Source organism: Ovis aries, chromosome 19 (assembly GCF_016772045.2).
Source record: "Ovis aries strain OAR_USU_Benz2616 breed Rambouillet chromosome 19, ARS-UI_Ramb_v3.0, whole genome shotgun sequence".
In the NCBI taxonomy this organism is placed as follows: Eukaryota; Metazoa; Chordata; class Mammalia; order Artiodactyla; family Bovidae; genus Ovis; species Ovis aries.
This window is the reverse complement of record NC_056072.1, coordinates 57,205,841-57,222,147: the sequence shown is the minus strand read 5'-3', so window position 1 is coordinate 57,222,147 and position 16,307 is coordinate 57,205,841. Positions and strand designations below refer to the sequence as shown.

At 53.8% G+C, this 16,307-nt stretch overlaps 1 protein-coding gene across 16 annotated transcripts in view; it reads left to right on the top strand.

The window, feature by feature from the left end:
• The window catches only part of NR2C2 (nuclear receptor subfamily 2 group C member 2), a 115,920-nt gene that overhangs the window by 84,639 nt on the left and 14,974 nt on the right, over positions 1–16,307 (top strand). For 15 of the 16 annotated variants that reach the window (XR_003585991.3, XR_006057116.1, XM_027957808.2 and 12 more), the window contains 5 exons: positions 6,279–6,479; positions 12,151–12,253; positions 14,259–14,438; positions 15,202–15,349; positions 15,967–16,060. Coding sequence is in view for 14 of the 16 variants with exons in the window: in XM_027957808.2 (XP_027813609.1) it covers positions 6,279–6,479; positions 12,151–12,253; positions 14,259–14,438; positions 15,202–15,349; positions 15,967–16,060 (726 nt within the window). In the remaining 2 variants the exon portion in view is untranslated. The remainder of the gene's footprint in view (positions 1–6,278; positions 6,480–12,150; positions 12,254–14,258; positions 14,439–15,201; positions 15,350–15,966; positions 16,061–16,307) is intronic. The other variant, XM_042236428.1, reaches the window with a different exon arrangement.

Below are 16,307 nucleotides of genomic sequence, written 5' to 3'. Positions count from 1 at the left end.
TGCAGCCCCACTATGACTGCCACTTGGGTTTCCCTCCCGCTCGGCTTCTGACCCGTAAGCAGGCCTCAGACTTGATGCGTCCACTTCTCTGCAGATCTGAGTTTGCTTCACGGTCAGCTCTCTGATGAGCCCTCAAGGACAGTCCTTGGTTTTCAGTTTGTTTAGTATTTTTTAAGGACAGAATGATGACTTCCCAGCTCTTCACGTGTAGAAGTTGAAACTGGAAGTATGCTTTGAGCGTGACTCATCTGTCTGTAGTTGGTGGGACATCCTCACCTGGGCATCTCACACTTGGCAAGCCAGAAACAGACTCTCAGTGTCTACTGCCTCTCGCCCATCCACTGCCTGCTTATGCTGGAGACTGAGAGCCGCTTCGGGCACCGCCTTCATGCTCACGCCCCCCTGCGCCCCGCCTCTGCGCTCAGCTCTGGGGGCCCCAGGGGCGCCCCAGCTGTCCCCCGGCTGCCAATTTCTTGTTTTCCCTTTTTTCCAGCCAACATCTAAGAAGGTCTTTGTTTCCCATCATTCCCTCACTTAAAACTTTGAGTGTATTTAGAAAACACATTTTATCTTATTTAAGAAAGAAAACTTTGTCAAATATTTTACCCTCCTGAACTTGTAGGAATTGAGGCGTTAGTGGGGCCGAATGGAGAAGATAGTTGTTTTATCATTGTCACCTGTGAGCAACACTAATTATTCATGAGATATTTATTTAAGAAATCATTTACTTTTTTGTGTAGTTCAAAAAATGTTTAAACAGGTTTTACCTTTTTCATTTTAAGTTTAGTCATCTTTGCTGTTGCTCTTTGTTACACTCTAACATGTGCTGGCCTGTAATGATGAGGACAGATTTTGCATGTATTATATAAAGACCTGTCTGTCTGGGTGCATGTGTGGATGTGTGTGTATACAGAATAGTGTAGGATAGGTGTCCAGTAGCACAAGGCACCGGAAGGCCTGCTTCCGGGGAAACAGCCCCTGAGTGGCTCTCGTGTGCTTGGAGGCCCGCGCTCCCCGCAGGGAACCGGAAGGCCTGCTTCCGGGGAAACAGCCCCTGAGTGGCTCTCGTGTGCTTGGAGGCCCGCGCTCCCCGCAGGGCACCGGAAGGCCTGCTTCTGGGGAAACAGCCCCTGAGTGGCTCTCACGTGCTTGGAGGCCCGCGCTCCCCGCAGGGAACCGGAAGGCCTGCTTCTGGGGAAACAGCCCCTGAGTGGCTCTCGTGTGCTTGGAGGCCCGCGCTCCCCGCAGGGAACCGGAAGGCCTGCTTCTGGGGAAACAGCCCCTGAGTGGCTCTCGTGTGCTTGGAGGCCCGCGCTCCCCGCAGGGCTGGCCCCTCCGCTTTAGATCCGTGGGCCTGACATCAGGTCCCAGGGCTCCTTCCTCAGGACGCCCCGCATGCCAGAACATCTCCTGTTAGAACACACTTTCCCCTAGACCTGTACCTGGCACCATTCTCCTATCCTTGCATCTTCTTGGAAACGTCGCCTCATCACAGAGGCCTTCCCTCACCTCTCTTTCTAAAGTGCCTGCATTTTTCTCTTACCCCACCCTGATCTTTCCCCTCAAGGCATGTATCATACACTTAAATTATTTCCTGGTTGGTCTGTTTACTTGTTGTTTTTTTTTTGCCAGTCTTTCTCTTTAAAATAAAAGCTTGGTGAAACCAGACACCATCTCCGTAATGCCTGTCTCTAGCCTAGTGCCAACAAAGGTCTGTCTAGTCAAAGCTATGGTTTTTCCAGTAGTCATGTATGGATGTGAGAGTTGGGCCATAAAGAAAGCTGAGTGCCAAAGAATTAATGCTTTTGAAACTGTGGTGTTGGAGAAGACTCTTGAGAGTCCCTTGGACAGCAAGGAGATCCAACCAGTTCATACTAAGGGAAATCAGCTCTGAATATTCATTGGAAGACTGATGCTGATGCTGAAATTCCGATACTTTGGCCACCTGATGTGAAGAGATGGAAAAGACTCTGATGCTGGGAAAGATTGAAGGCAGGAGGAGAAGGGGAACACAGAGGATGAGATGGTTGGATGGCATCACTGACTCGATGGATGTGGGTTTGAGCAAGCTCCGGGAGATGGTGATGGACAGGGAGGTCTGGCGTGCTACAGTCCATGGGGTCACAAAGAGACACAGCTGAGCAACTGAACTGAAGTGAGCCTAGTGCCTGACGCACGTGAGTGAGCCGCAGAGGAGAGTCCTGATTTACTCAGTGGGGGAGAATTGATGAGATGAAATGGCTGAGACAAGACTTGGAAAAGTGAGGGAGAGAAGTGTGTGACAGCTTAGAGAAGGGAAATCCTCTTATCTGGGTCCTGTTATGTTCCAGGCAGTGTGCCAAGCACTTCCACACGTGTTGTTTCACTTCCCTAGTGATCCTCTTTATAGAGATGTAAGCAGGCTCAGAAAGCGCGAGGGCTGCTCCACGCTGACGCGGCTGGAAGGCAGTGGGCAGACATTCCAGTCGGCTGCAGCTCCAAGCGCCATCTTGGAATCACAGGCTCAGGTGTTCCCAGGACCAAGCAGCAGTGGAGGAGGAGGGCGAGGCAGGGGTTGGGGAAACCAGCTAAAGGGGCAGCCGCACCCACCCAGCTGGTACTGGGGGAACGTGGGCCCAGGACGGCCAGAGCTGCTCGTTTGTTAAAAAGAACTCTGGTCATTTGTGTCCGACTCTTTGTGACCCCGTGGACTCTAGCCCGCCAGGCTCCTCTGTCCACAGGATTCTCCAGGCAAGAATCCTGGAGTGGGTTGCCATTTCCTCCTGCAGGGGGTCTTCCCAATCCAGGGGCTGAGCCCACACAGCTCCTGCCTTGCAGGTGGATTCCCCCCTGGGCCCCCAGGGGAGCCCGGAGAGCAGTAAACAGGGCTTCTGTGGGAAACACCCCATGTTTAAATGTTGCCAATTGCGTTTCAGTTTTTGGTTTTTTTTAAAATGTAAAATTTGGAGAAATGAAACGAAAGTTAGGTCATGACTGGCTTTTTACCTTCAGGCCGTCCCTTTACAGGCTCCTTTTTCCAGTGGGAACGATGGGCCCAGCCTGGCTGGAACAGAGAGGGTGAATAGATGAGAATGGCGGCGTGTGAGGCCATTGCTGAGGGCCTTTTCGATCAGAACCGGGGGCCTTGGGCTGGTAGAGTGCAGTTGGCACTGCTCCGACAGGGCTGCACCTCCCCAACAGTGCCCACCCTATGCAGAGTGAGCGGCAAAAGCCACACAGGGCTAGCAGGAAGAGATGGCGTTATGGCACGACGCCCGGGAGCTGTTGCTGACACAGCGGGCGTGGGTTCAATGTAAACTGCCACACTACATATATCAACAGGAGTGCACGGTGACCCCGGTGCACGTGGCATTTCACTTGAAGGAGACCTGGAGCTCGCTTGTGGAGGGTGCGGGGACCACATCCCGGGGGCTCCTGTGCCCAGCACCGGCTTCTCCCGCACCATTCGCTTCACCGGGGGGCGTTCTTTGTGTTCACCCGGTGTTTCTCACTGAGCAGAGTGTTACAAACACGCTCACGATTCACAGTAGACTCACATTGTTCTCTCATGTATCAGTCCATGGATGATAGAGCCCTTGGAATTCTCCAGGCCGGAACACTGGAGTGGGTAGCCTTTCCCTTCTCTAGGGGATATTCCCAACCAGGGGTAGAACCCAGGTCTCCCACATTGCAGGCGATTCTTTACCAGCTGAGCCAGCAGGGAGCAGTGTATAAGTCAAATTGGAACAAAAGCACTTTTCAAAACCAGCACTAAAGCAGCACTGATGGTAACCAGGCTGCGGAGGCCTTAACCGTACAAGTCAGAACCGTGTCCCTTCTTCCAGCACTCCCGCACCCCTCCCTGCCTCGCCCGCAGTCTGTTAGAGTTTGCAGGTTGGGAGTCTGCATATTTGTTCCGAGTAAAGAAATTAAAGTTTGCCTCTTGTGTTTGTTTCCTGGGGCTGCCGGAGCAGATTACCACAAACTGAGTTGCTTAAAACAACAGACGTGTGTTCCCCTCACGGTTCTGGGGACCAGAAACCCGGAATCCTGGTGTCGGCAGGCCTGGGCTCTGTCCTTCGGTTCTAGGGCAGCATCTCTGCTTGCAGCTGAGTCGCTGCTGCCTCCGCCTCTGTCGTCACGTGGCCACCTTTTAAAGGGCAGCGCAGTGTGCTGCCACCTCAAGTCGACGACGTCCGCAGAGGCTGTCCCAAGTTAGGTCAGCTGTGTGATTCCGGGGGGTCAGGGCTGGGACACTGTTTTGGGGGGATGTGGTTCTCCCGCCACGCCTTTCTCCTCCACAGGAGACTTAATCTTTGGATGCGTGCCCTCAGTTTGCGGTCTCATCAGTCTCATTGTGGAGCCTGCCTGCCCATGTGTGTTAGCAAGGTCTCCACCTCATGGTCACTGTGAGGTTCCAGAACACTTCAGGAAGAAAGTGAGAGCTGGCAGGCGCGAAGAGGAGGTCAGACCTCTGGCTCCCAGATCCCCAGGCCAGGGGAGGGCCTTCCGAAGGCTGTTGGGCTTCGCTCCTCACGAGGCAGGCGGGGCGCTCCTGTGGCCGCCAGGACGTGTTTGCTCGCCCGGTCCAGCTCTCTGCCTCCGGGTGGCCTGCTCCGGGGCCGGCACGCCGCAGCTGGTAGCAGCGAGAGGGCCTTCCTGTCCGCCCGCCCGGGGGCGCTGCTCCAAGCGTGGGATGCCGGTGAGGGGGCCCGCGGCGCTCTGGCCCGCGCTGTCGCGGCTCTGCTCGGCCCCCTCTCTCGCCTCAGCGTCCCTCCCTCGGAGCAGTCTCTCCTCCCTCAGGCTGCCCCACACCCTGCCGTATCGTGCTCCCCTCGTTCCCCTGCTGTTTGGCGTCCTCCATGGCACTGGCTGACTGTGCGGCTGCACGGCCGGCCTGGCCCCTGGCAGGCGGGCTCCCCTCCGGGCTCACGCCGTGTCCTCGGTACCGGGAGCTGCGCTCGTCAGCGAGCAGCTGCCCAGCAAGCACGTGTTAAGCAACTCACTTTCCTCGCCTGTGTCACTTTCTTCGGCACCTACCAGCGCTGTCTCATCTTCTGTACTGGACGTTGGCAGAGCCGTTGAGTAGCACTCTGTGCGTGTGCTGTCGGAACCTGGGGATTGCCGTGTCCCGAGGCAGTTCTGTCAGGAGGGGCCACAGGCCCGTCTGTAGATGGGCGCCAGGGCGCCCAGGGCCCAGCGCGAGCACCCCGGCGTCCTGTCTGCCAGGAAAGCCTGCTGGGTCCTCAGGGAGAGAGCGGGTAGTGCTCCACGCCAGTGCCTGGCCTGGAAGAGAGGCAGGAATGGGCTGGAACAGCTTCCACGAACATCGTGAGCAGGAGGAAGAGAAGTTGCCCTTCTCACAGCAGCTGATTAGTCATGACTAGTGCACTGGGGCAGGGATGCAGGGAAGAGGCCCCCTCTGGCAGGGGCCTCCTGAGCAGTGGGCGTCCCCGGAGAGCCAGGCTCAGGGCTTGTCCAAGTCGGCGCTCGCCGCCTCCAGGGCTGCCGCCTTCTCATTCACGGCCTCTCTCTGGTGCCGACCCTGGGGTGCAGCCTGAGCCAGGTGTTGTGTCTGTGCCTGAGGACCTCAGAGTCAGGACGGGGGGAAGCTGGGGTGTCAGCAAGGAGCCTCCTGCACGCATCACTCCAAGGAGGGCATTTATAGGGCCTGCACCCTTCTTTAAAGCAGCCTTTGTCAGCTTTAGTCTTAGCCTTTAGCCTTTGTCAGCTTTCTGAACCTTCTGGGGTTCAGAAACTCAGGAGAGGGCATTCCCTGCTCATCCAGTGGTTTGGGTTCCACGCTTCCAGTGCAGGGCACCTGGGTTCCATCCCTGGTCAGGGAACTAAGATCCTGTGTTCCAGGCAGTGTGGCCAAAAAATAAAAGTTAGGGCTGTTCACATTTCTCAGTTTGCCTAGAAGGAGATACACACGTCCATACATCCATGAGCCACACACACACGGATGCACGTACCTCCTTAGCATGCCTTCCCTCTCTCTCTGTCTCTCTGTATGTAAGTTAAGATACCATCTACCACGCCCCCAGGCCTGACCTCGCCCCTGAGGTCTGCACCTTGGCGCAGTTTCCTGTCCCCTCCTTCTGAAGAGCATTGTGACTGTAAGAGTAGTAGGGAGGTCTCACGCTGGAGTGACACAGCTCTGTGAAAAGTGGACTCTGAAAGGCTCCCTGTTGCCCTCTCTGCAGCCCTGGTGAGGCCGTCCTGGCCTAGCCGCCCCCAGGCTGGCGCTAGCACGCCCCACGCGCTCTGTGAGAGCCCCTCCGCGTTGTGTCTTGTAGATCGTGACTGACCAGCAGACGGGGCAGAAGATCCAGATCGTCACCGCAGTGGACGCCTCCGGATCCCCCAAGCAGCAGTTCATCCTGACCAGCCCCGATGGAGCTGGAACTGGGAAGGTGATCCTGGCTTCCCCGGAGACCTCCAGTGCCAAGCAGCTCATATTCACCACCTCGGACAACCTCGTCCCCGGCAGGATCCAAGTAAGACCTGTTGACAGGTGTTTATCTCAGCGTTTCTGCTGCTGCGCTTGTTCTGGACTCTCACCTCTACTCTGGAGGCCAGATCCGTCCCTGAAGGTCCTTTGGGGACCTCCAGCTGTGGCGGGTTGCTGCCTTGGCTCAAGTGAAAACCAGCAAGTGAGGGGCAAGGCCCAGAAGGCAGCCACTGCAGTGCTCAGAGAGGGTGGAGACAGGAGGCCAACTGAGAAGGCGGCATGGCCCCCTGGATGACTGTCTCACCACGGCTGGCCGCAGCCAGGTGAGGGCCGGCTGGTTCTGATCTTGCTCGGCCTGGCCAGCCCTCTGTTCTGTCCTTGCTTCTGTGGGCTGCTGCCTGTGGCCCCTCAGCTCTGGTCTCTGTCCCTGCCTTGGTTCTCCCTCTGATGGGCAAGGTGGGGTCCAGGCAGGTGCAGGAAGGGGAAGAGCAAGAGCTGGCAGAAGGGCAGGGTTACTGGGACGCACTGAATGACCAGGTCCAGCACCTGGAGGAGTAGGGGCTCCAGGCCAGTGTCCCGAGTTGGCCAAGCACAGAGCACATGCAGTCCGCGGTCTGCTGAGCTCTGCTTTCTAATTAAAAAAAAAAAAAAAAAAACTTGTGGTAACATGTGAACTTCACTGCCTTAATCAGTTTTAAGTGTCCAGTTCAGTGTATTGACGTCGGTGTTAAGTGTTTTGACGTTGCTTTGCAACGCACCCCCCCACCCCGCCCCGGTCCATCCACAGAGCACCCCGTCCTCCCCGACCGAAGCTCTGGCTGTTAAACACCTCCTGTCCCCACCTCTCCCCCAGCCCCTGGCTACCACTCCACTCCTTTCTGCGGGTCTGACGACTCTAGGGACCTCACATAAGGAGACTCCTGTAATACTTGTCCTTCTGTGACTGGCTAATTTCACTGAGCCCAGTATCCTCAAGGTTCATCTGTGTGGTCACATGTCTCAGGATTCCTTCCTTTTAAAGCTGAATGATATTCCACTCTGTGGATGGACCATGCATGGGTTATCCATTCATCTGTTGATGGATACTAGAGTTGCTTCGACCTTTTGACTGCTGTGAACAAAGCTGCTAAGAATCCATGTGTTTTGCAGGGGGCATTCCGCTATGGAGAACATTCAGGAAGGAAAGGGTTTATTTCCTCTGCTCAGCTATGTTCAGAGCACCAGTGTGCGTAGCTTTCAGAGCTGTGCTTCTGAGACACTGCATGGACTCAGGGAATATCTCCTCATCCTTCCCTTCCCAGCTTCCACTCTGATCACCTGAAATCCGAATTCCTCCCTGCTTGCTTAGGCTCCTCGTTCGTGAGAGGATGGCTGTGATTCTCTTGCATCTCTTGTAAGAGGTCATTGCGCATACTGATTTCTGTATATGTTCACTGTACTTAAATCACTTTAAGGCTTATTGGTGGTGGTGGTGGTGGTGGTTGTGTCCCACTCTGGGACCCCATGGACTGCAGCATGCCAGGCTTCCCTGCCCTTCACCGTCTCCTGAAATTTGCTTAAATTCATGTCCATTAAGTCAGTGATGCCATCCAGCCATCTCATTGTCTCCTGCCCGCTTCTTCTTTTGCCTTCAGTCATTCCCAGCATTAGGGTCTTTTCCAGTGAGTCAGCTCTTCACATCAGGTGGCCTAAGTATTAGACCTTCAGCAACAGTCCTTCCAGTGAATATTCAGAGTTGATTGATTTCCCTTAGGATTGACTAGTTTGATCTCCTTCCGGTCAGAGGGACTCTCAAGAGTCTTCTCCAACACCACAATTTGAAAGCATTGATTCTTTGGCACTCAGCTGCCTTTTTGGTCCAACTCTCATATCTGTATGTTACTACTGGAAAAACCATAGCTTTGACTGTACAGACCTTTGTCGGCAAAGCGGTGTCTCTGCTTCTAACACACTGTCTAGGTCTGTCATCCTCTCCTTCCAAGGAGAGGGCATCCTCTAATGGCTGCAGCCACTGTCCACAGTGACTTTTGTAGCCCAAGAAAATAAAATCGAGCACTGTTTTCACTTTTCCCCTTTTTGTTTGCTATGAAATGATGGGACCTGATGTCATGGTATTAGGTTTTTGAATGTTGAGTTTTAAGCCAGCTTTTTCACTCTGTTCTTTGACCTTCATCAAGAGGCTCTTTAGTTCCTCTTTGCTTTCTGCCATTAGGGTGGTATCATCTGCATGTCTGAGGTTGTTGATATTTGTCCCAGCAATCTTGATTCCAGCTTGTGATTCATCCAACCCGGCCTTTCACATGATGTACTCTACATATAAGTTAAATAAGCGGGGTGATAATATACAGCCTTGTGGTACTTCTTTCCCAATTTTGAACCAGTCACTCATTACTTCCACTGTATAATCATAAGGGATTTAAGTCATACCTGAATGGCCTAGTGGTTTCCCCTACTTTCTTCAATTAAAGCCTGAATTTTGCAATAAGGAGTTCATGATCTGAGCTCCAGATGTTGTTTTTGCTAAGTGTGTAGAGCTTCTCCATCATTGGCTGCAAAGAATTGCAGTCAGATGTTGGTACTGGCCACTTGGTGAGGTTTATGTGTAGTCATCTCTTATGTGCTGTTGGAAGAGGGTGTTTGCTCTGACCAGTGCGTTCTCTTGGAAGAACTCCGTTAGCCTTTGCCCTGCTTCATTCTATACTCCAAGGCCAAACTTGCCTGTAACTCCAGGTATCTCTTGACTTCCTACTTTTGCATTCCAGTCCCCTATGATGAAAAGGATATCTCTTTTTGGTGTTTGTTCTAGAAGGTCTTTATGGAACAGGTCAACTTCAGCTTCTTTGGCATCAGTGGTTGGGGCATAGACTTAGATTGCTGTGATGTTGAATGGTTTGCCTTGGAAATGAACTGAGATCTTTCTGTTATTTTTGAGATTGCATCCAAGTTCTGCATTTCAGACTCTTGTTGACTAAGATGGCTATTCATTTCTTCTAACAGATTCTTGCCAACAGTAATAGATACAATGGTCATCTGAATTAAATTCACCCATTCCCATCCATTTTAGTTCACTAATTCCTAAGATGTCGATGCTTACTCTTGCCATCTCCTGCTTGGCCGCATCCAATTTACTTTGATTCATAGACCTAACATTCCAGGTTCCTGTACCATGTTGTTCTTTTATAGCATCAGATTTGACTTTTACCACCAGACACATCCACAATTGAGCGTTGTTTTCACTTTGGCCCAGCCACTTCATTCTTTCTGGAGCTATTAGTACTTACCATCCACTCTTACCCCAGGAGCATACTAGACACTTTCTGACCTGGGGGGCTGATCTTCCAGTGTCATATTTTTTTGCCTTTTCATACTATTCATGTTCATGGAGCTCGTGCAGCAAAAATCCTGGGGTGGTTTGCCATTCCCCCCTCCAGTGGACCACGTTTTGTCTCCACTATGACCCGTCCACCTTGGGTGAACCTGCGTGGCGTGGCTCGTAGCTTCATTGAGTTACACAAGCCCCTTGGCCTCGACTAGGTTGTGACCCACATCATTTCATAGCAGCTGTTGTTCACTTTTTCATGCGCCTTTTTCAGTCACATGACTCTTATAGATGGAGAGCACTGTGGGTCATGTAGAAAGTCACCTACAAAGGAAGGAGAAGTAGGTTTCAGAGGCTCCCTGTCCCAGTCCCTCCACTGCCTGAGCCTCACGAGAGAGCTAGTTGTAATCAGTAAGGCTTAATTATTTTTCTGCTAAACGTACTAGTCTGAACTTCCAAGCTCTTTCACGAGAGTAGAGAAGCAGCCAGAGAGACCTTCAGTGTGCTCACGGTGGGAGCGTCTGCAGGGGACTCCCCCACGGCCCCGGGTCTTGGTGGTGGTAGCAGGTTGGAGGGTGAGTCACTGAGAAGTAACATCTGACCCTGGGCAGCCCCACACCCACCCCCACCACTGCTGAAGGACGTGGTCCAGAGGCCCAGCCTCCCATTCCTCCTGGCAGATGAGGTTGTCAAGTGGGATTTTCCCATTTCTGCCCAGAGTAGTTCTTAGAAACCCAAGATTAGGAATTCACAGTTGAGCCTGACTTGGCTTCCCGCTCTGGTTTTTCATCATCTTCAGTTCAGTATAGTTGCTCAGTCGTATCTGACTCTGCGAACCCATGGACTGCAGCACGCCAGGCCTCCCTGTCCATCACCAGCTCCCAGAGCTCACTCAGACTCATGTCCATCGAGTCAGTGATGCCATCCAACCATCTCATCCTCTGTCACCCCCTTCTCCTGCCTTCAATCCTTCCCAACATCAGGGTCTTTTCCAGTGAGTTAGTTCTTCACGTCAGGTGGTCAGAATATTGGAGTTTCAGCTTCAGCATCAGTCCTTCCAATGAATATTCAGGACTGATTTTCTTTAGGATTGATTGGTTGGATCTCCTTGCAGTCCAAGGGACTCTCAAGAGTCTTCTCCAACACCACAGTTCAAAAGCATCTCAGTTCTTTGGTACTCAGCTTTCTTTATAGTCCATCTCTCACATCCATACATGACTACTGGCAAAACAATAGCTTTGACTAGATAGACCTTTGTCGGCAAAGTAACGTCTCTACTTTTTAATATGCTGTCTAGGTTGGTCATAACTTTCCTTCCAAGGAGCAAGCGTCTTGTAATTTCATGGCTGCAGTCACCATCTGCAGTTATCTTGGAGCACAAGACAAAAAAGTCTAGCAACTTTTTCCACTGTTTCCCCATCTATTTGCCATGAAATGATGGGACTGGATGCCATGATCTTAGTTTTCTGAATGTTGAGTTTTAAACCAACTTTTTCACTCCTCTTTAATTTTCATCAAGAGGCTCTTTAGTTCTTCTTCACTTTCTGCATCTGCATATCTAAGGTTATTGATATTTCTCTTAGAAGTCTTGATTCCAGCTTGTGCTTCTTCCAGCCCAGCGTTTCTCATGATGTACTCTGCATATAAGTTAAATAAGCAGGGGACAATATACAGCCTTGACGTACTCCTTTCCCGAGTTGGAACCAGTGTGTTGTTTCATGTCCAGTTCTAACTGTTGCTTCCTGACCTGCATACAGATTTCTCAAGAGGCAGGTCCAGTGGTCTGGTATTGGCATCTCTTTAAGAATTTTCCACAGCTTATTGTGATCCACACAGTCAAAGACTTTGGCATAGTCAGTAAAGCATAAGTAGATGTTTTTCCAGAACTCTTTTGCTTTTTTAGTGATCCAACGGATGTTGGCAATTTGATCTCTGGTTTCTCTGCCTTTTCTAAATCCAGCTTGAACATCTGGAGGTTCACAGTTCACATATTGCTGAAGCCTGGCTTGGAGAATTGTGAGCATTACTTTACTAGCGTGTAAGATGAGTGCAGTTGTGCGGTAGTTTGAGCATTCTTTGGCATTGCCTTTCTTTGGGATTGGAATGAAAACTGACCTTTTCCAGTCCTGTGGCCACTGCTGAGTTTTCCAAATTTCCTGGCATATTGAGTGCAGCACTTTCACGGCATCATCTTTCAGGATTTGAAATAGCTCCACTGGAATTCCATCACCTTCACTAGCTTTGTTTGTAGTGATGCTTCCCAAGGCCCGCTTGACTTCACAGTCCATATGCCTGGCTCTAGGTGAGTGATCACACCATCATGGTTATCCGGGTCGTGAAGATCTCTTTTGTACAGTTCTTCTGTGCATTCATCATCTTATTTCCTGTTTATTCTTAGATCGTCACGGACTCTGCCTCTGTGGAGCGTTTGCTGGGGAAGACCGACGTCCAGCGGCCCCAGGTGGTAGAGTACTGTGTGGTGTGCGGCGACAAAGCCTCAGGTCAGCAAGCGGTGGTCGCGCCGGGTGCACCTGGGGACCGGCATCACGGACCAGATCCGGGTGGGGGAGGGTCAAATGTGACTGTACTTTTCTTTATTGGGATGATGATGTCCATAAGCAGATCAGGTTGTCAGATTATAGGAATCAAAAGGAAAAGTCAAGAAACTGTGTCTGTAATTTGTAAATCATGGTTGACTGTTGATTATTTTTGTACTAGTAAGAAGGTAATCAAGACTTCTTCCCTCATGGTCCAGTGACTAAAAACATGCTTCCACTGGGTTTGATATCTGGTTAGAGAACTAAGATCCCCCATACCTTATGGCCAGAAAAAAAAAGTAATCAGTCGTGAGCGTAGTTAGCATTTGCCCAGCGCTTCGCTGTCTCACAGGATGTCTGCTGCCTGTCCCGCCCTGGTCCACACTGCAGCTTTGTCTCTCGCGCCCTCCCTATAACCCAGGGTGATAAACAGGAGGGAACTTGCCCTTACGGCTGGAGTCCCAGGTCAGGAAAGGCCTGGAGGCACAGTCGTGACCTCGGTGGTTGAGCGTGTGCTATCGGATAAAGAGAAGGCTGCCCCAGCTGGCAGCCCAGCCTGGGGAGCGTAGCACACACAGCCCCTGTGTCTCTGGGGACGCGCCCCTGGGCCTCCTTGGTCAGGAGGGGACGAGGGGGCCTCGGAAGAGGCCTGGCCGCTGCGGGAGCCGTCGAAAGTAACAGTGCGGGGGACACTGCCCTGTGAGCCGGGGACACTGCGCTCATAGCAGCTTTGGGTGCTTGGTGGTCCTGGTTTGGAAAAAAAAAAAAAAGCTGAGCCAAGCCCCTGAAGATGAAGACAAGCCCTGGTCAGGAAGGAGGCTCCCGCGCTGCCCGCTCCTGCCACAGTGCTGTCCCTTCTCTGAGCCTCCCCTGCGCAGCCTTGGTCCTCCTTGCCCTTGTGTTCAGACCTCTGGGCACTGGATGTGCTCTTTTCTAGTTGCTTCCTGACAGGCCTGTCTGACCCCTGTGTCTCTGAATCCCCATCTTGCTCAACAAGAAGAGACACTGTAAAGATTTAAGCAAGTGAATGACGCTTGAACATACCAGAGGCCACAGAATCTGCTCAGCTTCCCCTGTCTGGGCTTAAAGCTCATCACAGGCTTGCAGTGCCCTTGTCTCCAGATATGAGAGGTCCCTCTACGGCCTCGAGAGCCCGAGGAAAGCCACTGCAGGGAAGGAAAAGAGATGTGTGCAGAGTCACGTCAGCACCAGTGTTCTTAGAGGCTCACAGTTGGGGCCCTCAGGTGCACAGCTGGAGAAGGGCCCTCATGCCAGAGCTCAGGGCGGTGGGCTGCTCTGCAGCCGCTGTCCACAGTGGCCCCGTGAACTCTGACCCTGCAGTGTAGTTGTGACCTGGGTTACAGGAGAGCATCTCAAGTCAGTCCCCGCTGGGATTTTGACGAAAGGTAAATGTAAATGTGAGTCTTTAGTGTGGGAGGGAGTCAGAGTTTAGAGGCCCCAGAGTGAACAAGCTTAGAATAGAGAGCTGAACTCGGGACGTGCATCTCGAGGACAGGGAACCACCGCGAGCCGCAGGCATGGTGCTTTCTTGGGGCCTGGCTGCGCGGTCACAGCCGCGACGCCGCGTCCTCTGGTCACGCCCCCGCCCCCAGGTTTGTCTACAGCCAGGACAGGACTCATAGACGGAGTGACTGTGGGCCAAGACCCCGGGGGCTGAGGAAGCACAGGCTGTGTCAGCTCCGCACGGCTCCCGCAGGACATGGGAGCTGAGGGTTCCTGGCTGGGCCGCCTGCCCAGCCCTCTCCACGGCCCCTGACGGGCACCGAGCTCAGGCACGCCATCTGCCAGCGCCATGCACCATGTCCGAGCTTGCGGCCTCCATCTTGGCCTCGCAGGCTCCTCTGAAGGTGGGAGGAGGGTGTGTAGGCCCTGGGGGCCCGTGGTTGCCCAGTGGCCGCCAGCATGGGAGCCTGCACACCAGGCCCACGAACGTCCCTTCCTCTTTCAGGCCGCCACTATGGGGCTGTCAGCTGTGAAGGCTGCAAAGGTTTCTTCAAAAGGAGCGTGAGGAAAAACCTGACCTACAGCTGCCGGAGCAGCCAAGACTGCGTCATCAACAAGCACCACCGGAACCGCTGCCAGTTCTGCCGGCTGAAGAAGTGCTTGGAGATGGGCATGAAGATGGAGTGTGAGTAACAGGGCTCACACCCACAAGCGTTAACAAGAGGGGAGAATGTGAGGTTTCGCTGTGTGGCCTTAACATTAGCCAGGAAGACCGTGCCTGCTGGGGCTTCGCTCCCGTTCACCCTCTGGGTCAGCTCGGTGGTGCGGTGTCGCTGCTGCCAGGCAGGGTCAGTTTCCACAGTGAGAACCTCGTCCCGACGTGTGGGAGCCAGTGTGCGTGTGTGGGGAGCAGCCTCAGGCTTTGGGGTGAAGCCGAGAGAACGCGGCCCCAGCCCTGCCCCGGGAGCTGGGGGGCCTGGGCACAGCACATGCCCTCTGAGCCTCCAGTCCCAGCCTGTGAAGTAGCGCCATTGTGGTGCCACGTCTGGCTCCCCTTTTCTTTCACTGTGAAGGTCTGTTCTCTTCCGGTGTTTCTGGCACGGGTGCATGCACTTGTGCCAGACGCTGAAGGGAGTGGCTGCTGGCGTGACCCCACTGGCAGGTGGCAGAAGCTGTCGCAGCTGGAGCCGGGCATTAGGGTGCATCCTCCGCCCCAGGGGGCTGGGCAGCTCTGTCGGGCCCACTTGAGGGGCTGTTTCTCCCCCGGGAGAGAGTCCTGTGAGCAGCGAGAGCCCCCAGTGGAAGCTGGGCCAGGCGTGTCTGCCGCGGTGCTCGTCACCCCCAGAACAGCGGGCTCAGCGCGGGGGAGCCCGCCTCCCCGCAGAGGGAGGGGCTTCTATTGCTGTGGCTCTTTTTTCTCAACACGGGTGTTTCTGTCGTCACTTAAGCTGTGCAGAGTGAACGGAAACCCTTTGACGTGCAGCGGGAGAAACCAAGCAATTGTGCTGCGTCCACTGAGAAGATCTACATCCGGAAGGACCTGCGGAGTCCTCTGATCGCCACGCCAACATTCGTGGCCGAGAAGGATGGGGCGAGGTCAGTGCGTGTGAACAGCCTGCGGGGCCTTGGAGCTGACGTGGGAGGCGCAGGTGTTCCTCGTCGGGGGCTGACGGCCCCACCTGTGGGCCTTGGCCACCTTGTTGGAGCCGCTGCAGTCACACCCCTGGACAGGCCCATGGAGGGTGGACTCAGGAGAGAGTCAGAGCTTCCTGTCTCAGGGACTCGGATTATGTGCTGTAGTTCAGGCATCATTCACGCAGGAAAACGGTTGTTCCAGGAGTCAGGATCAGGGCTCTTGCAGTAGAGATAAAAGGCGTGAGACCCAGGTGTGGTCTGGACAGCACCACGGGTCAGTTCATACGTTGTTTTTAGTGTGATCTCTCAAACCTAACTTTAAAGAAGCAGAGGGAAATGGGAAGCCCTGTTTGGTACTGTGGCACGCCCCAGAGCTGGGAATGCCCTGCTGGTGCTCCAAGAGCAGGTGTCATCGCTGGTAGGGCCGGGAGGCATGTGCGCATCCTGTCTCGGGCAGGCCTGGCGCTAAGCGAGCACGGGTGTCCTCCAGCCCAGCCCGCAGACGCGCAGGGTCGATGCAGCGTGAACTCTGCACTCAACGCTGGAAGCTACTCTGGGTTTCTTTATGTCTTAACTAGACAAACAGGTCTTCTTGATCCAGGGATGCTTGTGAACATCCAGCAGCCTTTGATCCGTGAGGACGGAACGGTTCTCCTGGCCACGGACTGCAAGGTGACGTCCCGCTCGCACCCTTCCCCCTTCTGTCTCCACGCAGGCACTGCTCTCGGCCTTCGGGCTGTGGAGTGGGTGCCCTCCTCGGCTCTGTGCCCTTGGTACAGCCGTGCAGTGGGCTGCTTATGGTCACAGCGCGTTGGGAGCTACCGTTCAACTTGGCGGACGGTCTGGGGCCTCTTCTGAGGTCTCTCCCCCGGTAATGCACTTGGGCAGACTGCCAGCCGGCTGGGGAAGTGCTGCCTCT